We start from the raw sequence: 21,825 nt of genomic DNA, 5'->3' as shown, positions 1-21,825 counted from the left end.
AGAGAGAGAGAGGCCTGGGCCAAGGTGGAATCGAACCCAGACCTTTCAGATGTTATATTTAACTGAAGAGAAAAAAATAACCATCCATCTTCCATTTATTATAAGTCACATAACAGTGGCAGTGTCATAATCCCAACATTCCCAATCAATTTTTCAGGTTCCTCTTGGGGGATCCAGAGGCATTCTGAAAATAGATGACTAGTGTCCTTCCTGTTTGTTTTGTTCTGAAAGCCTCCAGGGGGTTGACATCCTGACTTAAATAGTCAAACTACCTCAGCTGACTCTCACTGCAAAAGAGCAATGACTCTAGTTCAAGGTCCCTCTGCATGTCTGTGCTCTGGATGTCTGATATCGTCAAGGCTGCGACCAACCACCCTGTGAAGGAAACTTATTTCTGTTGCTTGTATCCACAACCTCTTTTGGTCACTAGCCAGAACTCATATTATAAGGTGAGGGTTGGGACATAGATCAACTCCTAAATCAAAAGCACTGGTTTCCAGCCAAACTGTCTCTTCAAAATGCCTGCATTACTGCTGTCACTTTCACACTCCATCCATCACTTAAACTTCTTCACATGCAACAGCTATTGTCACCCAGGCTAGATAACTCAGCCAACAGTTTAAGCAGAACTTCACTACTAATAAATTACAAAGTGAAATGCAGTAGTCTTATACCAGATCCCATAATATAATTGAACCATAGTCCCCTGCATGACAGTTTATGATTAATATGACTGGTAGTGGGATAGTCCATTAATGTACAGTATATTTCCCTCTCAATCTAACAGAGTGCAGTTTAGTTGTATGAGAACATAATTTTTAGGACAGATGGTTATTTCAAGATGGCAGGTGCCAATAATCCTGCTCTCACCTCACTTATTCTTGGCACCCTCTTTTTTTCAACGTCCATGATTCCAGAGATTCTTTACTCATTCCAGAACAAAAGAAATAGATGTGTGATTACTAGACTGATAAAGTGTGAAAGGAAGCTGTAAGAAACAAGCCCTAACAATTCTTAATGTCATAAATATTTCCATTTTATTCTAGCAACTGACTATTAGTACTATGGGGAAAAAAAAAACAAAACAAAAAACTCTACAGCTGATAAAATATGTTTCAATCTTTAGAAATTAAAAATCCACGATATCAAAATACACAGCACAAAATATCTGAGGTATTAGATGAAAAATATCAGCTGTCATATTATTAATATTATTATTATTTTGTATTTCTCTCTTAGGAGAGATGCTGTAATGATGCAAATACTGCATGTATTGCAATACCCATGTCTCAGTAATGTCTCTCGTTCTCACTCAGTCACACACTCAAAAACGCACACACTTTCTTTCTATCCTGCTGGAAGATTGAGTATAGGTTGGAGGTGTTGCTAATAGGGTGCAAAGCGGCTGTAGCCTCCCCTGTATATACTAGCCTGGAGGGAAGACAGTACCAGCCCCACATCGTCAGCATGGCTCCGAGTTTTGGCATCTGTCAGCGGGGCAAATGCGTTCTGAAACACACACACACACACACACACACACACACACACACACACACACACACACACACACACACACACACACACACACATATTCAAGTACACAAAAACACAGAAAACACACACACCCATAAACACTTGTTAGCCTTACTGACTTCTGCACAAACTACAACTAGAAAAGATTACATTACTGTTATTCCAGTGCAAACCCTTTGGGGATGAAAAAACCCATGATCGGAGCAATCGTCATGCAGCAAGCACAGCTAGACACTTCATGCCAGGGGAGCATGCCAACAGCTATGTGAAAGACATCCAGTCAATACAAATATGAGAAAGTGAAGGGAAAAATGAAATTAAAGAAATAGTCAGATGATTTTAAGCAGAATGTGAACCAGGAAGTGTTAAATCTTTGGGAAGGATCATGCTGCTTTTCACTGGTTGAATTTAATACAGATTTAAGCAAAAGATTCGGCATGACAGCTGATGGAAAGCACTGATGTGTGAAGCTATATGTGTTTTGGTGTTTTTCTTCTTGTTTCTGAAGCTGAGATGACCTTCCAGCCCTGAAGCGGGTAGAAGTCAAGTTTGAACTTGTCAGACATTCTCAGTGATACATATTTTATTCTACTTTCAAACTAGTTGCTAGTTAGTTATTTTATCAACTTTATTGATTAGTTATAATAACCCTGACTTAGATTGCTGTTTTGTGATAAGGATACTGTGACAGTTAATCTTTTCAGCAAGGTCCTCAGCAAACTAGTTAGCATAAAATCATTAAAAAAAAACAAAGAAAAAAGATATAACACTACACATTTTGCTATACATAAGCTTAATACAAAAAGTAAAGAAATTTGTGTTTGGTTGATTGTTTCTTTGTTGTAGCAATAATGCATCTTGGTGATGAATTTTATACCATTGGAAAGCCTGTTTGTTTCCCCTTTAAATGGTGCCACGTTTGTAAGGAAAATGCAATTGTGGGTTAAGCAGCAGAGTTGAGTATGTGGATTGTGCCTGGAAAAACAATGTCAAACAACTTATTCTGCTATTGACTCTTGTTTTGAACTGCTGGTCCTGACAATCAGTCTTGGTCATCACTGGAATCAATCTCAATGCGAAGAGATAGTGAGACATATCCTTTAACGACATATCTTATCACTGCTATGCAGATGACATTCAGTTATGTATCTCTTTTAAGATGTTTCTAAGCTACAGATCCTGAATGGGTGCTTAGATTCTATCAAAAGCTGGATGGCTGACAACTTTCTCCAACTTAATGAAGAAGAAAATTAAGTCCTTGTTTGTTCCATGACAAAATTGTGCCTAGATTAATGAAAACTCTTTGTACCCCTACCACATTTGTTTAGGAACCTTGGAGTAACTTGACTGTGCCTTCACTGTGGGTGTTTATGCCGAATCTCTGGTTCACTCTTGTTTTTACCGCTTATGAAATATTGCTAATGTAAGACCCACTGTATCAGCCTCTGAACTGGACACTGTTGTTCTTCCTTTTATCTCATCATGTTTGGATTACTGTAACTCATTGTATACTTGTCTATGGAAAAATTATAGCAACGAGGCTATTTTAGCTGCCGTCAATAGCCACAAAGACGAACTTTTAAAAGTCTACACACTTGTGGATTCTCTCAAGAAGTCGCTGGAAGGTCGCCTGGACTCCATTGAAGCTCGTTTAACAACCGTGCAAAGAGAGCACAGTGAGGCCCAGCATTGCTTAGATGATATAGATGCGGCTCTTTCCTCTACCGATGTCCGTGTTTCGGCTCTGGAGGCGACGTGCAGCGAGTTAGCTGTGGCTAACGTGCTTCTCAAAGCAAAGCTGAATGATCTAGAGGGGCACTCTCGCAGACAAAACATTCGGATTGTGGGCATCAAGGAGGGGGAAGAAGGTGGTCGTCCTACAGAATTTGTTTCTAAACTCATCTCGGAGCTGTTTGGTCAGGACAACTTTCCCAGGCCTGTTAAGATAGACACGGCGCATCGCGCTCTGAGGCCGAAGCCACCGACACACGAACGTCCACGGATCATCATCGCCCGGGTGCACAACGTCCGCGACGTGATGAATATCCTGCGGCTGAGTCGTCAGCAAGCCCCGTTGCTGTACCACGGCCAGAGACTCTCCATATTCCCTGACTACACTGCCGAGGTTTCGGCGCAACGCCAGGCGTTCAACACCGTGAGGAAAAAACTTGTGGAAGCTGGGGCTAAATGCTCCATGCATTTCCCAGCCAAACTGCTAGTCTCTTTAAATGACACAGTGAAAACTTTTGATTCACCAACCAATGCGGAACAGTTTGTTAATTCGCTGTCATATAATGGTTAATCTTATTATCCATCCTATGTTAATGCTTGTAAGTAATTCCAAGTAAGTGCTGGTGCTCTTTATCATTTATATAGTTTCTTTGGAGGTATACACGGTTTGCCCAATTTAGGCTTCCCTCTCAGGGTTTTCTAGCTCTGTTACCCGGCAGCCTCCTCCTTAGTTTGAGGGATATGCCGCCTAGTTTTTGTCGCAGCAGGGGTGAGTACTAGGGATTTTTTTTGTTGTTGTTGCTGTTGTTGTTGTTCAGTTGCCTGTGTTCTGTTGTGTGCATCATGTCAGCCACTGCCATTACATGATTATAGTATATGCAGGATAATAGTTCCTCTAAGCCAGGCAGAAGTCCTATTACTTTTGTCTCCTGGAACTGTAAAGGTCTTGGTAAAACATCTAAATGGGGAAAAGTGTTTTCACATTTAAAATTACTTTCTTCTGATATTGTTTTTCTGCAAGAGACTCATATACAGCCAATTATAGGTGGTGACTTCAATTGCTATCTTGATCCCCTGTTGGATAGGTCCTCCAATAAAGCTGCTTCTTCCTTGAAATCAGTGGCAGTTTTAAATGATCTTATGAAGTCTCTAAATTTAGTTGATATTTGGAGGCTTCAGCATCCATTTGATCGTAAATACTCATTTTTTTCTCCCACACGTGGTAGTTTCACCAGGATTGATCGTTTTTTAAATGACTCTAAACTGATTTCACGTACAGTTGATTCTGTGTATCACAGTATCCTGATTTCTGATCACGCCCCTCTCTTAATCCAGATTCACTTTAACCTTTATGCACCTTCATTTAATTGGAAATTTATTCCCCCTCTCAATTCAGACAAATCATTTCAAGACTATATTTCTGCCAAAATTTCAGATTTTCTTCTTTTCAATGATAACGGAGAAGTGTCTGATTCAGTTTTGTGGGAGTCATTTAAAGTGGTATTAAGGGGTAATATTATTTCTTACCAGTCTTCAATTAAAAAGGCCAAATCACAACGTGATTATCGCAATACAAATGATGAAAATACACTCAGTGCTATTTTGAAGATAAAATCTGAATACAATCACATGCTTGGGGAACAAGTTGGTAACTACATCCGTAGACTCAAACAAAAACATTTCGAACTAGGAGACAAGCCTGATAGACTGCTCTCCAGACAACTAAAAGGCTTACTTGCAGATAGAGCAATTTATAAAATCACTTCCCCCTCTGGCCAAATGTTAACTGACCCTAAACTTATAAATGACACCTTTTTCAATTATTACAGTAATTTGTATTCTTCCAAGTCTAGTACCTCCTGTTCTGATATTGTAGATTTTTAAAATAATTTAAACATACCCATTCTAGATGAATCTGCTAAAGGAGATTTGGACTCTGAGTTTACTCTGGAAGAAATTAAATCTGCAATCCCCTCATTTGCTTGTGGTAAGGCTTGTGGTCCAGATGGGTTCGGAATAGAATTCTATAAAAGTCATCTAGATGTGATTGCCCCTCTCCTCCTGCGTATGGTGAACTCTTCAGTGAGAGAGGGAGTTTTTCCTCAGAGTTTTTATGACGCCAATATTTGCCTTTTACTGAAAAAAGGCAGGGATTCCTCCAATGTTGCTTCATATCGACCTTTAAGCCTATTACATAGTGACCTGAAAATTGTTGCTTAAGTGTTAGCTAATCGCCTAAACAAATATATAGGTCATTTGATCCATCCTGATCAACCTGGTTTCATCCCTAATCGGTTTTCCTTTTCCAACACTCGTCGACTCCTAAACACTATGTACCAGACTAACCTTCCCTGCTCTGCAGTTATCTCATTAAATGCTCAGCAGGCATTTGACCGAATTGAGTGGGTGTACTTGTTTGCAGCTCTCAAAAAATTTGGCTTCAGTGATAAATTTATGACGTTATTAAAAATGCTCTATGCTAACCATAAATCCTCAGTTTTGATTAATTACAACAGGTCCACCCCTTTTTTATTGCATTGTGGAACCAGACAGGGTTGTTGTCTTTCACCGTTGCTATTTGCATTGGCTTTGGAACCCCTTGCTATTGCCATTAGGACCCATCCTTTGATAACTGGTATATCGGACTATGTTACAGATAGTCCCATTGTCTTATATGCAGATGACGTCATTCTGACTCTTTCAGATGTCACTGTTTCTCTTACTCCGCTCCTCACTTTAATAAGGAAATTTGGTCAGTTCTCTGGTTACACTATTAATTGGGACAAAAGTCTGTTTATACCTCTCTCAGATGGTCTGGACTCTGTTTTTCTTAGAAATTTGCCATTCAAAGTTTCCACAAGTCACTTTGAGTATCTCGGGATAAATATTACAAGAGATCCAAAGCTCCTTTTTAAACATAACTTTTTGGATCTGATTAATAAACTTAAATCAATGGTGGACAAGTGGAACCTCCTCCCTGTTTCCTTGATTGGCCACGTTAACATTATCAAGATGGTTGTCCTCCTAAAATTCACTTATCTTTTTCAAAATATACCTATTTATTTAACAGTGTCATTTTTTAAGATGATAGATTCAATTATCATCCCTTTTGTCTGGGCTGGTAAACATACTCGAATCTCAAAATTACACCTACAGAGACCTACTGTTGAGGGTGGCCTCGGCCTCCCGGTTTTTCGCCATTATTGTTGGGCCTGTAATGCCAGAATCTGGGTTTTTTGGAGTCATATCTATGTGGGGGATAAAGAGGTGGACTTGATATTACCTAATTGGTCGCTGAATGAAAATCTTATCTCCTTAGCCCTTACTAGTTCCTCCTTACCTGCTGCACAGTTTTCCAATGTGTCTTTGTCTTTCCAACAGCTGAAGGATAATTTTGTGCTAAAAAATTCATTCAGGATTCTTAAGCAAATAAAGACTGTTCTGGGTCTCTCTGGCTTCTCCATTTATGCACCCATTTTTAAGAACATAGCATTTAAACCAGGCACAATGGATGCAGTCTTTAAATACTGGACAAATAAGGGCATAGTTGTTATTAAAGATCTTTATATTGGTAATCATTTGGCCTCCTTCATGCAACTCCAATCAAAGTTCGGTCTTCCTTCTAGTCACTTTTTCAGATATTTGCAAGTTCGTAACTTTGTCAGACAGCATTTCCCCCACTTTGAAACTCTATCTGAGCCGCATATTTTCTATGAGTTTATGAAAAAGCCCTCTACCTCCAAACATTTAATTTCTCATTTTTTCAATCTTTTTAGCTCGACCCCATGCTCAAAACATATTAAAGAGGCTTGGACTACTGATATACTAGGCGAAAATTCAGATGAACTGTGGGATAAGAGTCTGTCGAGAATCAAAACCTGCTCTATCAATTCCAGACTGCAGCTTATTCAATTTAAAGTTGTCCATCGGCTGCACTTCTCTAAAACCAAACGTAAACTATTTCCCTCTGTTTCTCCTACCTGTGATAGATGTAAATCAGATGATGGGACTCTGGGTCATCTGTTCTGTTCCTGCCCTAGGCTTGTGGACTTCTGGTGCAAGATATTTCAATTTTTTAGTAATGCTTATGACAGACATCTGACCCCTGATAACCATCTGATAATTTTGGGCTGTTCTGAATTTTCTCTTACTCTTCCTATGTCTACCCAGCAGGCTCTCATGTTTGGTTTGGTGGTTGCAAAGCGGGTTATACTAAGGGGATGGAAATCTCCTACCCCCCCTTGCTTCAAAAAATGGCTTAATGAGATGGTCTCCTGTATTTATCTCGAAGAGATTCGATACTCTCTGTCAGGCAGTCATCATAAATTTCTTGATGTCTGGGGTCCTTTTAATAGACATATACAAACTAGTGTGCAAAATTGATTATATATATATATTTTTTTTCCTCTCATCTTTATCGTTGGCTTGATTTCACCCTATATTAGTGCTGTGTTTTATGGTACACTGTTTGAATTGCATTAGTTTTTGTGCGACCTGTTGTCCCTTATGACTCTGTCCCGTGCTTAATTGCACACTTTGGTCTGACATGCATATCTTTATTCTCTGTAGTCAATATATCAACTGGCTGACACTGCTTTAGTTGTTAAATTCTGAGAAATTATAAATAAAGTATTTAAAAAAAAAAAAGGAAAGTTTTAAGACTACTCTTAAAAGTAGAGAGGGTGTCTGTCTCCCAAATCCAAACTGAGAGCTGGTTCACAAAGAGGGTCCTGATAGCTGAAGGCTCTGCCTCCCATTCTACTCTTAAGTATCCTTGGAACCACAAGTAAGCCAGCAGTCTGAGAGGCTGTGTGGCCAGTGCAGGTACTGGGAATCTTGTTAAAGTTGAGGGCCACATGGATTCCAGTCAATATCAGCAGATTCTTGAGAACAATGTTCAAGAATCAGTGACAAAGTTGAAGTTGTGCCGGGGCTGGATACTTCAACAAGACAACGACACTAAACACTGCTCAAAATCTAATAAGGCATTCATGCAGAGGAACAAGTACAACATTCTAGAACGGCCATCTCAGTCCCCAGACCTGAATATTATTGAAAATCTGTGGTGTGATTTAAAGCGGACTGTCCATGCTCAGAAACCATCAAACCTGACTGAACTGGAGATGTTGAATGGTCCAAAATACTTTCAACCAGAATCCAGACTCTCATTGGAAGGTATAGGAAGCATTTAGAGGCTGTTATTTCTACAAAAGGAGGATCTACTAAACATTGATGTAATTTTTCGGTTTTGGTGCCCAAACTTATGCATCTGCCTAATTTTCTTTAAGTAATTATTGCACACTTTCTGTAAATCCTATAAACTTTATTTCACTTCTCAAACATCACTGTGTTTGTCTGCTATATGATAGATTTAACTGAAATTGCTGATCCGAACAACCAATTATTTATAAAGGAAAATCATGAAAATTATAAGGGGTGCCCAAACTTTTGCATACTACTGTAAAAGTGAAGCCAATATTGGAGAAATATACTCTCGCTTTCTAGTCCCGGTCAGTACTCTAGCTGCAGAAGATCAGTTGAAGGCTTTTCGAGGAGCTTTTAGGACAGCCTGATAGTAATGAATTACAATAGTTCAGCCTAGATGTAATAAATGCATGAATTACATTTTCAGCATCACTCTGAGACAAAATGTGTCTAATTTCAGAAATATTGCACAAATACAAGAAGGCAGTCCTATGCATTTGCTTAATATGTCTGTTGAAAGACATACCATGGTCAAAAATGACTCCAAGATTACGCACACTGTTACTGGAGGCCAAAGTGATGCCATCCAGGGTAAGTATCTGGTTAAACACCGTGTTTCTTAGATTTGTGGAGACGAGTAGAAGAATTTCAGTTTTATCTGAATTCAGAATCATGAAATTAGAGGTCATCCAGGCCTTTATGTCTTTAAGACATTCCTGCAGTTTAACTAATTGATGTTTGCAATCTGGCTTAATGGACAGGTAAAGTTGGGTATCATCTGTATAACAATGAAAATGTATGCAGTGCTTTCTAATAATACTGCCAAAGGGAAGCATGTATAATGTAAATAAAATTGGTCCTAGCACAGAACCCTGTGGAACTCCATAATTAACCATAGTGTGTGAAGAAGACTCCCTATTTACATTAACAAATTGGAGTCTATTAGATAAATATGATTCAAACCACTGCAGCACAGTACCTTTAATACTTATGGCATGCTCTAATCTCTGTAATAAAATGTTATGGGCAACAGTATCAAAAGCTGCACTGATGTCTAACAGGACAAGAACAGAGATGAGTCCACTGTCAGAGGCTCTAAGAAGATCATTTGTAACCTTCACTAATGCTGTTTCTGTACTGTGATGAATTCTGAAACCTGACTGAAACTCTTCAAATAAACTGTTCATCTGTAGATGATCAGTTAGCTGTTTTACAACTACTCTTTCAAAACTTTTTTGAGAGAAAAGGAAGGTTGGAGATTGGCCTATAATTAGACATCTGGGTCAAGTGATGGCTTTTTAAATAATGGTTTAATTACTGCCACCTTAAAAGCCTGTGGTACATAGCCACCGAATAAAGACAGATTGATTATATTTAAGATTGAAGCATTAATTAATTGCAGGACTTCATTGAGCAGCCTAGTAGGAATGGGGTCTAATAGACACACTGATGGTTTAGAAGATGTAACTGTTGAAGTTAACTCAGAAAGATTAATTGGAGAAACAGTCTAAACAAATACGAGCAGTACTGAAAGTAGCTGTACAGGAAGATGTGTCTTTGAGATGGTTTTGAATAATTTTTTCTCTAACATTTAAAAATTTTTCTCGTGAAGAAATACATGAAATCCTTACTAGATTATGTCAAAGGAATACTTGGCTCAACAGAGCTCTGACTCTTAGTTAACTTGGCTACAGTGCTGAAAAGAAATCTGGGGTTGTTCTTGTTTTCTTCATTTAATGATGAATAGTAAGGTGTCATAGCTTTACAGAGTGCTTTTTTTTTCTGATTGAGCAACAAATTAATTTTTCTGGGCTTTCTTCTAAATTGCTGAGACTATTTCCTGTCCAGCTTACAGGTTGTCTGCTTTAATCTGCATTGTTTGTGAATTATACCAATGAATCAGACTTTCCTTTTCAGAGGAGCCACAGTATCCAAAGTCGTACGCAGTGAGGATGTAAAACTATTGATGAGATAATCTACCTCATTGACAGCAGAGTTTAGGTAGCTACTCAGCACTGCGTTGGCACATGGCATTGAAGAGCATAATAATGGAGGAATTTTATCCTTAGTTACAGCACTTTCAAAAAGACTGCTACTGTAATAAAACTTATTCCTCACTTCTGTGTAATCCATGAAAGTAAATGTAAATGTTATCAAAAAAAAATCAGACAGAAGAGGGTTTTCAGGAAATATTGTTAAGTCTTCAGTTTCTATACCACACATCAGAATAAGATCCAGAGTGTGGTTACAGTGGTGGGTGGGCTCATTTACATTTTGAGAGAAGCTAAGTGAATCTAATAATAGATTAAATGCAGTGTTGAGGCTGTCATTTTCAACATCTACATGGATGTTAAAATCACTGACTGTAATTATTTTATCTTAACTGATCACTAAATCAGATGAAATAAAATCAAAAGTTTGAGAAGTCAGACAGAAATAATAATAAATTAAAAAAAACAAAAACAGGCTTTTGAATTTTTCAATTATGGTGGACAAGACTAAGAGACAGGCTTTCAAATGAATTCAAACTATGTCTGGGTCTATGGTTAATTTATAAGCTGGAATGGAAGATTGCTGCTACTCCTCCTCCTCGACCTGTGCTTTGAGCATTCTGACAGTTAGTGTGACTCAGGGGTGTTGATTCATTTAAACTAACATAATCATCCTGATGTAACTAGGTTTCTGTAAGGCAGAATAAATCAATATGTTGATCAATTAATAAATTATTTATTAACAGGGACTTAGAAGAGAAAGACCTAATATTTAATAATCCATATTTAACTGTTTTACTCTTTGGTGCAGTTGAGGATGTTATATTGTTTTTTGTTTCAAAATTTTTATGCTTAAGTTGTTTTTTCATGGTTTTTGGTCTGTTTTTTAGTCATCTGGGAGCAGGCACCATTTCTGTCAGGGGATGGCAGGGGAAGAGAAGCTGCATAGTCATGTTTTGGGGGGGATTTAATAAGTTCAGCAAGATTTCCTGAAATTAGAGCTGCTCCATCGAAAGAAAGAGCTTTATTTGTCACATACATATACATGCAGTGAGATTCATTCTCTGCATTTAACCCATCACACACATGGAGTATGTAGTACACAGCACAGCATGGAGCAGGGGGCAGCCAAAGGGCGCCCGGGGAGCAACCTGGGGGGGGGGTGGGCTTGCTCAGGGACCCACAGTGATGCCAGCCCGAGGATTTGACCCAGGGTCCTCTCAGTGATGAACCCTCTCAGTGATGAACCCTCTTCTTCTCCCCTAGGCCACCACTTCAGGTAAAGTGAGATGGATGCAGGTTTTCTACAGAAACTCTCTCAATTGTCCCACAGTTGTTTTCTGGACACCTCTCAGACAACAAATAATTCGCAGAGAACATTCAGCTAAACAAATTGCTCCTGGTCCAATTTGGAAGGTACCCAGAGAAAACTACAGAGTCTAACATTGTTTTTGCAAAATTACGCACCGATTCAATAGCTTTAGTGACCTCAGATTGGTGTAACCAGGTATCATTACTGCCAACGTGAATTATAATCTTACCAAATTTACATTACATTTACATATGTGTTTAACTATTTTTTTTATGCTGTGCTGTTGTGAAGCACTTTATGATGTTTGCCTTGAGTGTATATTTACTATATAAACAAAATTTGACTTACTTTAATTTGAGATAAGATTCTGTAACCAGTGGCAATCCCATATCATCACAGTATGGGACAAAACTCTATCCTCTAAGATGACAGCTCTAGCCCCACAGAGCAGGGTTTATCACTACTTCTAGAATTTGGGAGAGGACAGGATGGAATGGCCTGCCTGCAGTCCTGAGCTCAACCCTATAGAAAATTTGTGTTCATGCCCGAGTGACGAACACAACCACATTGGCTGACTTGCAACAAATGCTGATTGAAGAATGGGATGCCATCCCACAGCAATGTGTGACCAACTGGTGATCAGCATGAGGACGTGGTTCCAGGCTGTTGTGATTGTGAATGGTTACTGAGGCCCCTGCTTGTTAAATGAAAACATTGTTAAACTGCCAAGACTTAAATAATCCAATCCAATAAACAACACAAAACAAGAATCAATAGCAGAATAAGCTGAATAAGCAGAATAATCTTCTCTTGGCATTGGCACAGAAGATTTTGCAAGTTTTCATTTTGCAGCCCACATACTCAGCTCTGCTGCTCAACCCACAAAGGCATTTTCCTTACAAACATGGCACCATTTAAGGGGGAATAGAATTGACTAAAATAGAATAGAATGCCTTTGTCATTTTTATGCTTTGTTTTGTATTTATCTTTTCTGGGTTGCTTTTGTTGCGAGGTTTGGTTATGTTTTGATTTCTAGATCCTTGTATTTCCCCGGTGTTCATTGTCTAGTCCACATCTTTGTTCCCTCGTCTGACTTCCTGTTTTATTTTGATAGTCTTCTGGTCCCTGTGTGTGATGTTCTGTTTTGCTTCCCCCTTGTCATTAGTGTTATGTGGTTCACCTGTGTTCACAGCTGTTTCCGCTCCCCTCATCAGCCCTCTTGTGAATTTAAGTCCTGCGGTCCCTCTGCTTGTTGTTGTGTCCTCATCACTGATTTTCCCACTGTGTGCCTCTCTGTCCAAGTCCAGTTTCAAGTGTGTATTTCGAGTTTATGCTGGCTTTCGTCCAGCCCTACCTGTGTTTGACTCCACAAATAAAGCTTTAATTTACAGTAAGCTTTCTGCCTTGTGTATCCTGCATTGGGGTCCTCTTTCCTGCCTGCAAACAGCATTTTATGATAAGTACAAGTTATTTCAATGTGTTAGCACTTTGCCAAGGTCTAGCAGAAGACCCAAACCTTTGCCGTCAGATGAGAGGAAATTTGTTAGGATGTTAAGGAACCACCAAGGCTCAAGCTTGCCATGAACTGAAAGCTGCTGGACCCCAGCATCACTTTCCTCAATGAAGTGAGGGTGCAAACCAAGAAAGAAGCCACTGCTCTAAAATTGACCCCTTAAAGCTTGACTGAAATTTGCAGCTGCGCACATGGACAAGAGAAAAGGTCAGAGACAAAGACTGAGCTATAGTGCTGTGAAAAATATTTGCCCCTTTCCTGTTTTACTTTATTTTACATTTGCATATCAAACAAATTTTAATAATAGACAAAAATAACCAGAATAAATGCAAAATGTACTTTTTAAATAATAATTTCATTCATTAAGGGGCAAAAAAGCTATCCAAACCTACCTACCAATTGTTTTGGGCATAAGGTCTTATGCCCAAAACAATTGCCCCCTAAATCAAATAACTAGTTATGCCATCCTTAGGAGCAAGAAGTGCAAATGAGAATTCGTAATAACTGTGAATGAGTCTTTCACATCGCTAGGGAAGAATTATTCTTTGCAAATTTGTGTTAATTCAGTCACATTGTAGGATTTTTGAGCATGAATGACCTGTTTAAGTTCAGAACAAAGCATCTCAGTTGGATTCAAGTCAGAACTTTGACTAGGCCACTCCAAAACCTTCATTTATTTTATTTTTTTAGCCATTCAGAGGTGGACTTTCTGGTGTGTTTCAGATCACTGCCCTGTTGCATAATCCAAGTGCAGTTGAACTTCAAGGCATGACTTGATGGTCATACATACCACCACCATGTTAGAGTGTTGGTATTATGTTGTTTTTATGAAATGCTCTGTTAGTTTTATGCTAGACTTAACACGATGCAAACCTTCCAAAACGGTTTCCAAAACTTTTTTCTTATCAGTTCACAGAATATATTCCCCAAAGTCTTGGGAATCATCAAGCTGTTTTATGGCAAATATGAGACAAGTCTTTGTGTTGTTTATGGTCAACAATGGCTTGTTGATGGCTTGGTTGTGGTGCAACTTGCTAAGGGCAAGGCCAAATATGAATGGGTTAGTGTGTCAAAACTTTTGAATGGTACGGGATACTTTTTACCCTGTGTGGATTAGAGAAAGTCCAAAACAAATTCAATCGTGTGCACCCAATTCCTGTTTTTTTTTTTTTTTAAAGCCATTAAAGAAAAAGGACAGTTCAAATTCTTCTCCTCACATACAAGGTCTTGAATAATCAGGCACCATCTTATCTCAAAGACCTCATAGTACCATATCACCCCAACAGAGCACTTCGCTCTCAGACTGCTGGATTACTTGTGGTTCCTAGGATACTTAAGAGTAGAATGGGAGGCAGAGCCTTCAGCTTTCAGGCCCCTCTCCTGTGGAACCAGCTTCCAGCTTGGATTCGGGAGACAGACACCCTCTCTATTTTTAAGATTAGGCTTAAAACTTTCCTTTATGATAAAGCTTATAGTTAGGGCTGGATCAGGTGACCCTGAACCATCCCTTAGTTATGCTGCTATAGGCCTAGTCTGCTGGGGGGTTCACATAATGCACTGTTTCTCATTCACCTTATTTACTTTGTTTATACTCCACTCTGCATTTAATCATTAATTGATATTAATCTCTGGCTCTCTTCCACAGCATGACTTTGTCTCCCCTCAGCCCAACCGGTCGCGGCAGATGACTGCCCCTCCCTGAGCCTGGTTCTGCTGGAGGTTTCTTCCTGTTAAAAGGGAGTTTTTCCTTTCCACTGTCGCCAAGTGCTGCTCACAGGGGGTCGTTTTGACTGTTGGGTTTTCTCTGTATTATTGTAGGGTCTTTACCCACAATACAAAGCGCCTTGAGGCGACAGTTTGTTGTGATTTGGCGCTATATAAATAAAATTGAATTGAATTGAATTCAAAGCAATCATTGGCTGTAGCTCAGTAGGTAGAGCAGGTCACCTACTGATCGGAAGGTCAGCGGTTCGAATCCTGGCTACTCCGGGCTACATGCCAATGTATCCTTGGGCAAGATACTTAACCCCAAGTTGCTCTCCGACCGTTCTGTCGGAGTATGAATGCGTGTGAATGTTACATAATTAAAGCACTTAGCTTCGTAAAAATGGAAGTGCTTGTATGAATGGGAGTGCATGGGTGAATGCAAACAGGTTGTATAAGCGCTTTGAGTGCTCATACTGAGTAGAAAAGCGCTATATAAGAACTAGTCCATTAGTCCATTTACCATTAAAAGCCCCAAATTACCATGACATTGATGGGTGCAATTAGTTTAGCTAATGTCATTGTGGATGGCTCAGGAGGTAGAGCGGATCATTTACTAATTGGAAGGTTAGTGGTTTGATTCCTGGCTGCTCCAGTCTGCATGCCAAAGTATCCTTGGGCAAGATACTAATCCCCAAGTTGCTCTCCGATGCATTCTGAGTACGAATGTGTGTGAATGTTAGATCGTAGAAGAAAGTGCATGTATGAATGGGTAAATGCAAACATGTTGTATAAAGTGCTTTGAGTGCTCAGCTAGAGTAGAAAAGAACTAGTCTGTTTACCATTTTAAAAAGACACATGCATTTTCTTTTTCATTGCAATAATGTGAACAATGTTTTACATTTTATATGAGACAGTCTGACCAGACCACCAGTGTTTTTTCTGCTGTGACTGAGGAGATAACATTAATGTTTCAACCATTTTTGCTGGGGAATGTTAGCAAGCAATACCTTTGTGCCAAATAAATAAATCAGAGTTAGGTTTAGGGTTAGGGCTTCATCTTAATCATTTGACAATAAACACAGAACAAGCAAGGTTGTATCTGTGCAATTGCTAAAAAGGAAATGTGTCATTGGAATAACAAAGTGATTGATATTTAAAAGAAACATAAGACAGTGCCATATGATGGGGACCCCAACTGGAATAAAGAGAGATTGTTTGACTTGGATGGGTTTGTAGATGTCAAAGCTTGAGGACTCTGCAACACTCTGCTATTAAAGTGTGTTTTTATTTCATGCTCTATACTGGATAAAAATTGGGATCAAACCTAACTGAAGAGAATGGATAAACCCAGTTGGTCTTTTACACACAGGCCATGGGATCACTTATTTTTGGAAAATTAAATAAATCAGTAAAAAGTAAAGCAAGTGTCACGATTCCACAGTCCTCCTGGCTGGCCTACCCTTTCTCTTTTTTTCTCTCCCTCTCCTATTTATTCACCTGATCCTCATTAATACTCTAACCTATTTGGTGTTTAGCAGAGTGGCCTTAACATTAAAAGGCAGACGTCTCCATGAAGCAGGCACCAGAACATTGCTCTACTAGCGGTATCCAGTCCAGCCTAGTAAAAGCTATTTTTGCAACTTTCCTTCTTGTGGATGGTTTAATCATCACCTCTCTTTTGTTCAGGACACCAGCAGCTGAAGCAACGAGATAAAGCTGGTAGAGTGGAGTTTCGAGGAGCCATGGAGAGAAGTGTTGCTTTCCAGCATAAGCGCCCCCTTTAAAGCTGTTTGAAAACTGTAAACAAACTCTGTTAATCTCGCCTCTGTTCCACGCTTGTGTCCAGACCTTCAGGGGCTTAACAGAATGTTCCGGCCAGCTATGGACGCAGCAGACATGGACCATGTGAGGAAGTCTCTCTCCAGCCAGGGAATGCTGCTGGGGGAGCATGACAAAGTACTTCACCATCTATCTGACTGGCAAGACCTCATTCAGCAACAAATAGAAGAAACCAAAGGTATGCTACACGACCTGTGTTTACAGACCAAACCGGCAGTTCAGACTCTTTCCTCTCCACCGGCTGAGATGGCCCTGCCTCTACCCATGAATGAGCCGGAGGGCTTCATTCTCACTCCTGAGCTCTTTACTGGTGAGTGGGAGACATGCCAGGGATTCCTCACTCAGTGTTCTGTTTTTTTTGACAGCTTCATCACACCATTTCCTCTGACAATTCTAAAATAACCTATGTCAGGATTCCACTGGTGCAGGCAAGGCAGAGGACCCCAGTGCAGGACTCAGAGGCAAAGCGTACTTTAGCTTGGAACTTTATTTATCAAAAAGGTCTGGGCGGGTGCCAGCAATACACAAAACTAAACTTGAACATAAGCATAACTATGGACATGGCATGAAACGTGGAGCACACAGCAGGCAGTGCAGACGACACTGCCCATACAGAGACGACAAGGACGCAACAAAGAACAAAGCAAACCCAGGGGCTTAAATACATACAGAAGGTAATGGTGGGTAAAAAGAAACAGCTGGGGAACACAGGGCACAGGTGAACAGAATCTACCTAATAAACAAGGGAAGCAAAACTAGACAGGACACACAGGGAGTACTAAACTATCAAACTAAAAGTCTCTGGAGCTTGAAAAGGGGCGACTGGACTTCTTTTTGTTTCTTGAAGACGTTTCACCTCTCATCCGAAAGGCTTCTTCAGTTCTCAACCAAATGGTGGAGAGACCCAGGTATTTAAACCCCTGTGGGCGTAGTCCCCTGGAGGTGGTTATGACCCTCTATTGATCATGTGCGTGAACACATGTGGCCAGGTGTGAAGGGAGGCGTGGGTCATATTTAATCAGTGGTTTCAGTTGAAACCAATTTAGGACTCCGCTCCATTGTTTCCTGTGGCCTATTGAGGTCACTGGAACAAAGGTGTGAATGGGGGTTGAGACGTCTGGGAAGGGAGCTCAGGACAGCACTGTAAGCGGGGGAAAGTTGGTGACGTAATCCACCTCCTCTGTTCAATGATGGTTGTTCACAGTAGACATAGATGGCTTCTTTCACTCCTCTTTCAAACCATCTGTTTTCCCTGTCCAAAATGTGAACATTGGCATCCTCAAAAGAGTGCCCTTTTTCCTTCAGATGCAGATGTACTGCTGAATCTTGTCCTGTCGAGGTGGCTCTTCTATGTTGTGCCATTCGTTTGTGAAGAGGCTGTTTGGTTTCACCAATGTAGAGGTCCGAGCACTCTTCACTGCACTGAACAGCATACACTACATCGCTGATCTTGTGTTTGGCGGGTTTGTCCTTGGGATGAACCAGTTTTTGTCTTAGGGTGTGACTTGGTTTGAAGTATACTGAGATGTCATGCTTGGAGAAAATTCTTCTGAGTTTCTCTGACAAGCCTGACACATATGGGATGACAATGTTGTTCCTCTTGTCCTTCCTATTCTCTGTAGTTTGTGTTTGGCCTTCATTCCTGTGCATCTTAGCTGATTTGATGAAGGCCCAGCTGGGGTAACCGCATGTTTTGAGGGCTTTCTTAATGTGTGTGTGTTCCTTATGCTTCCCTTCTGCCTTAGAGGGAACACTTTCCGCACGGTGTTGTAGGGTCCTGATCACCCCAAGTTTGTGTTCCAGAGGGTGGTGGGAGTCAAAGAGGAGATACTGGTCTGTGTGTGTGGGCTTCCTCGATAAGCACCGCACAGTTCAGGAATGGTAACTTGTTATCTCTGGTGTCCTCCCTGGTAAAACGTATGTATTTATCCACTGAGTTAATGTGACGAGTGAAGGCTTCTACTTCTTGGGTTTTGATTTTGACCCAGGTGTCATCTACATATCTGTACCAGTGGCTAGGTGCCATCCCTTTGAAAGAACCAAGAGCTTTACTTTCCACTTCCTCCATGTAAAGGTTGGCTACAATGGGAGACACTGGGGAGCCCATGGCACATCCATGCTTCTGTCTGTAGAATCCATCATTGTATTTAAAATATGTTGTGGTAAGGCAGAGATCTAAAAGTGCACAAATCTGATCTGGGGTGAAGCTGGTTCTGTTCAGTAAGGAATCGTCTTCCTGTAGTCGTCTTCTGACGGTCTCCACTGCCTCAGTTGTAGGTATGCAAGTGAAAAGTGAAACCACATCAAAGGAGCCATCTATGTCCACTGTGAACAACCATCATTGAACAGAGGAGGTGGATTACGTCACCAACTTTCCCCCGCTTACAGTGCTGTCCTGAGCTCCCTTCCCAGACGTCTCAACCCCCATTCACACCTTTGTTCCAGTGACCTCAATAGGCCACAGGAAACAATGGAGCGGAGTCCTAAATTGGTTTCAACTGAAACCACTGATTAAATATGACCCACGCCCCCTTCACACCTGGGCACATGTGTTCACGCACATGATCAATAGAGGGTCATAACCACCTCCAGGGGACTACGCCCACAGGGGTTTAAATACCTGGGTCTCTCCACCATTTGGTTGAGAACTGAAGAAGCCTTTCGGATGAGAGGTGAAACGTCTTCAAGAAACAAAAAGAAGTCCAGTCGCCCCTTTTCAAGCTCCAGAGACTACTATGACCTGGATGACTGAGAATCTACACAGACATATCAAACTAAAACAGGAAGTAAACAAAGACACAAATGCAGACTAAGCACAAACCCATAACCAAATGAAGACCCACATGAGAGAAACCAAATGAACATAATCAGAGATAACAAAACATAACCAAAAGAACACAAAGCACTGGGCCACCGGCCCAGGATCATGACAGTACCCCCCCCCTCAAGGGCCGGCTCCAGACGGCCGCAACAAAACAGACCAGGGCGGGAGGCGGGGGACCAGGACGGAGGGCCCGAGACAAAAAACCAAAAGGGCAGCAAAGTCCAAAAAACAAACCAATACAGAAACAAAAGCGGCAGCATAAGGCTGGAAAAAGAGTCCAAAAACAAAACATGAGTGACAAAGCACCCCAAAGACCCCACCATTCAGGGACCTGCCAAGGAAACCACAACAGTGGCAACTCAGTTCTGGGGGCCGACCGTGCTCCCAGCGGCAGCGGTGGCGAGGACGAAGATGAAGAGCAGGAGGCCGGCCGCGCTCCCAGCGGCGGCGGCGAAAACGTGGACATGGCGTGGCTTGGGGCCGACCGTGCTCCCAGCAGCCGCGAGGACGTGGAGAGGCTTGAGGCCAACCGTGCTCCCAGCGGCGGCGGCAGCGACGAGGACGTGGTGTGGCAAGAGGGGCTGCGGCGCTAGAGCTAAAGGTGTAGGGACTAAAGCTGAGGGGACTGAGGGACCTGGGGGGACTGAAGACACAGAGTTGACCAAAGAGGAGGGATCTGAGGGGACCAAAGGAGCTGAGGAGGGACTAGAGGGGACTGGCAGGAATGAAACTAAAGGGACTGGGGCCGAGGGAGCAGATGAGGGGACTAAGGGGACCAAAGCTGAGACTGGGGGGACTGAGGGGACCAAAGGAGCAGATGAGGGGACTGGAAAAACCGAGGGGACCTGAGCTGAGGAGGGAGCTAAGGGGACCTGAGGGACCAAGGGGACCTGAGCGGAGGAGGGAGCTAAGGGGACCTGAGGCACTAAAGGGGCTGAGGGGACCTGAGGCACAAAAGCTGAAGGTGTAGGGACTAAAACTACGGGGACTGAAGCTGAAGCTGAGGGGGCCGAGGGACCTGAGGAGGGGACCTGAGGGATTGAGGGGACCAAAGCAGAGGGAGCATAAGGGACCAAAGGAGCTGACGAGGGGGCCGGCAACACCGAGGGGCCTGAAACCGAAGGGACTGAAGCTACAGAGGGAACCAAGGGAGCAGGAGCTAAAAGGACTAACACAGGGGGGAGCAAAACTGAGGGGTCAGCTGGGGAAACAAAGGCTAAAGCTGAGGGACTCGAGGGAATAGAAGGGATCAAAGGAGGGACCAAAACTAAAGCGGAGGGGCCTGAAGGGACCGAATCTGAGGCAGAGCGAGGGAGAGCTTCAGGGGCTGGAGCTGAGGCAGAGCGAGGGAGAGCTTCAGGGGCTGGAGCTGAGGCAGAGCGAGGGAGAGCTTCAGGGGCTGGAGCTAAGGGAGTGAAATGGACCTGAACGGGGACTGAGGCTAAAGGGCAGGCTGAGGGAGCAGGAGCTGTGGGTGCTGAAGCTAAAGCTAAGGGAGCAGAGACTAAAGGAGCTGGGAAAACTGGAACTGGGGGAACAGGAGCTGCTAAGGCTGGTGTGGGCTTCATGGAGCATGGTCGTGGCTTGGGGGCTGCTGCAGCTAGCAGCTGTGACAGCTGAAGAGGAGGCTCTGAAGCTAGTGGCTCTGGGTGCTGACATGGGGCTGCTGCAGGCTGCTGTGGAGGCACAGAATGTCTCTCAGGGAGACTGCTCACAGTCTTTTCACTGGCCAGTTCATTAGGAACATTGTCAGCCACAGTCTTTATGCCTCGAGTTTTACCATAGAATGTTGGTGCATCCACCGACTGCACAATGTCCATAAAAAAGTCCGTAATCATGGCAGGTAAGGAATCCAAAACCCAGGGAAAACTACGAAACTGCGTGCAGCGGCCTCTTTATTCTTAGCACTGGGCTGTTTAAGCCATTTTTCACAAACCTCCAGCACATAATCAGTGATGTCCTGCTTCACGTCATTGTCCACATTATCAGTCTCTGTGTACAAAATGTCTTTATCATTAGGAAAATGCCCAGTACCGCCACACACGGGTGAGTGAGCAGTATTGTCCAGAGGCTGCACCGACTGCGCAGTGAAGCCAAGCTGGGGCTGTGCAGTGCTTACATGTTCGGCAGGCAAGGGCTGCCAATTCCCTCGTCGGAGACCGCGCTTCCT

General features: G+C 42.0%; 1 protein-coding gene across 1 annotated transcript in view; it reads right to left on the bottom strand.

Annotated features, from left to right (window-relative positions):
• Window positions 1–1,163: 1,163 nt before the first annotated feature.
• LOC115777086 (RNA binding protein fox-1 homolog 1-like) overlaps window positions 1,164–21,825 on the bottom strand; it is a 246,800-nt gene continuing 226,138 nt past the window's right edge. Inside the window, 1 exon segment of the mRNA XM_030724906.1 lies at window positions 1,164–1,509. Coding sequence (XP_030580766.1) covers window positions 1,387–1,509 — 123 coding nt within the window. The 3' untranslated portion in view covers window positions 1,164–1,386.

This window comes from Archocentrus centrarchus, unplaced genomic scaffold (genome assembly GCF_007364275.1).
Source record: "Archocentrus centrarchus isolate MPI-CPG fArcCen1 unplaced genomic scaffold, fArcCen1 scaffold_43_ctg1, whole genome shotgun sequence".
Lineage (NCBI taxonomy): Eukaryota > Metazoa > Chordata > Actinopteri > Cichliformes > Cichlidae > Archocentrus > Archocentrus centrarchus.
This window is presented reverse-complemented; position numbering and strand designations above follow the sequence as displayed.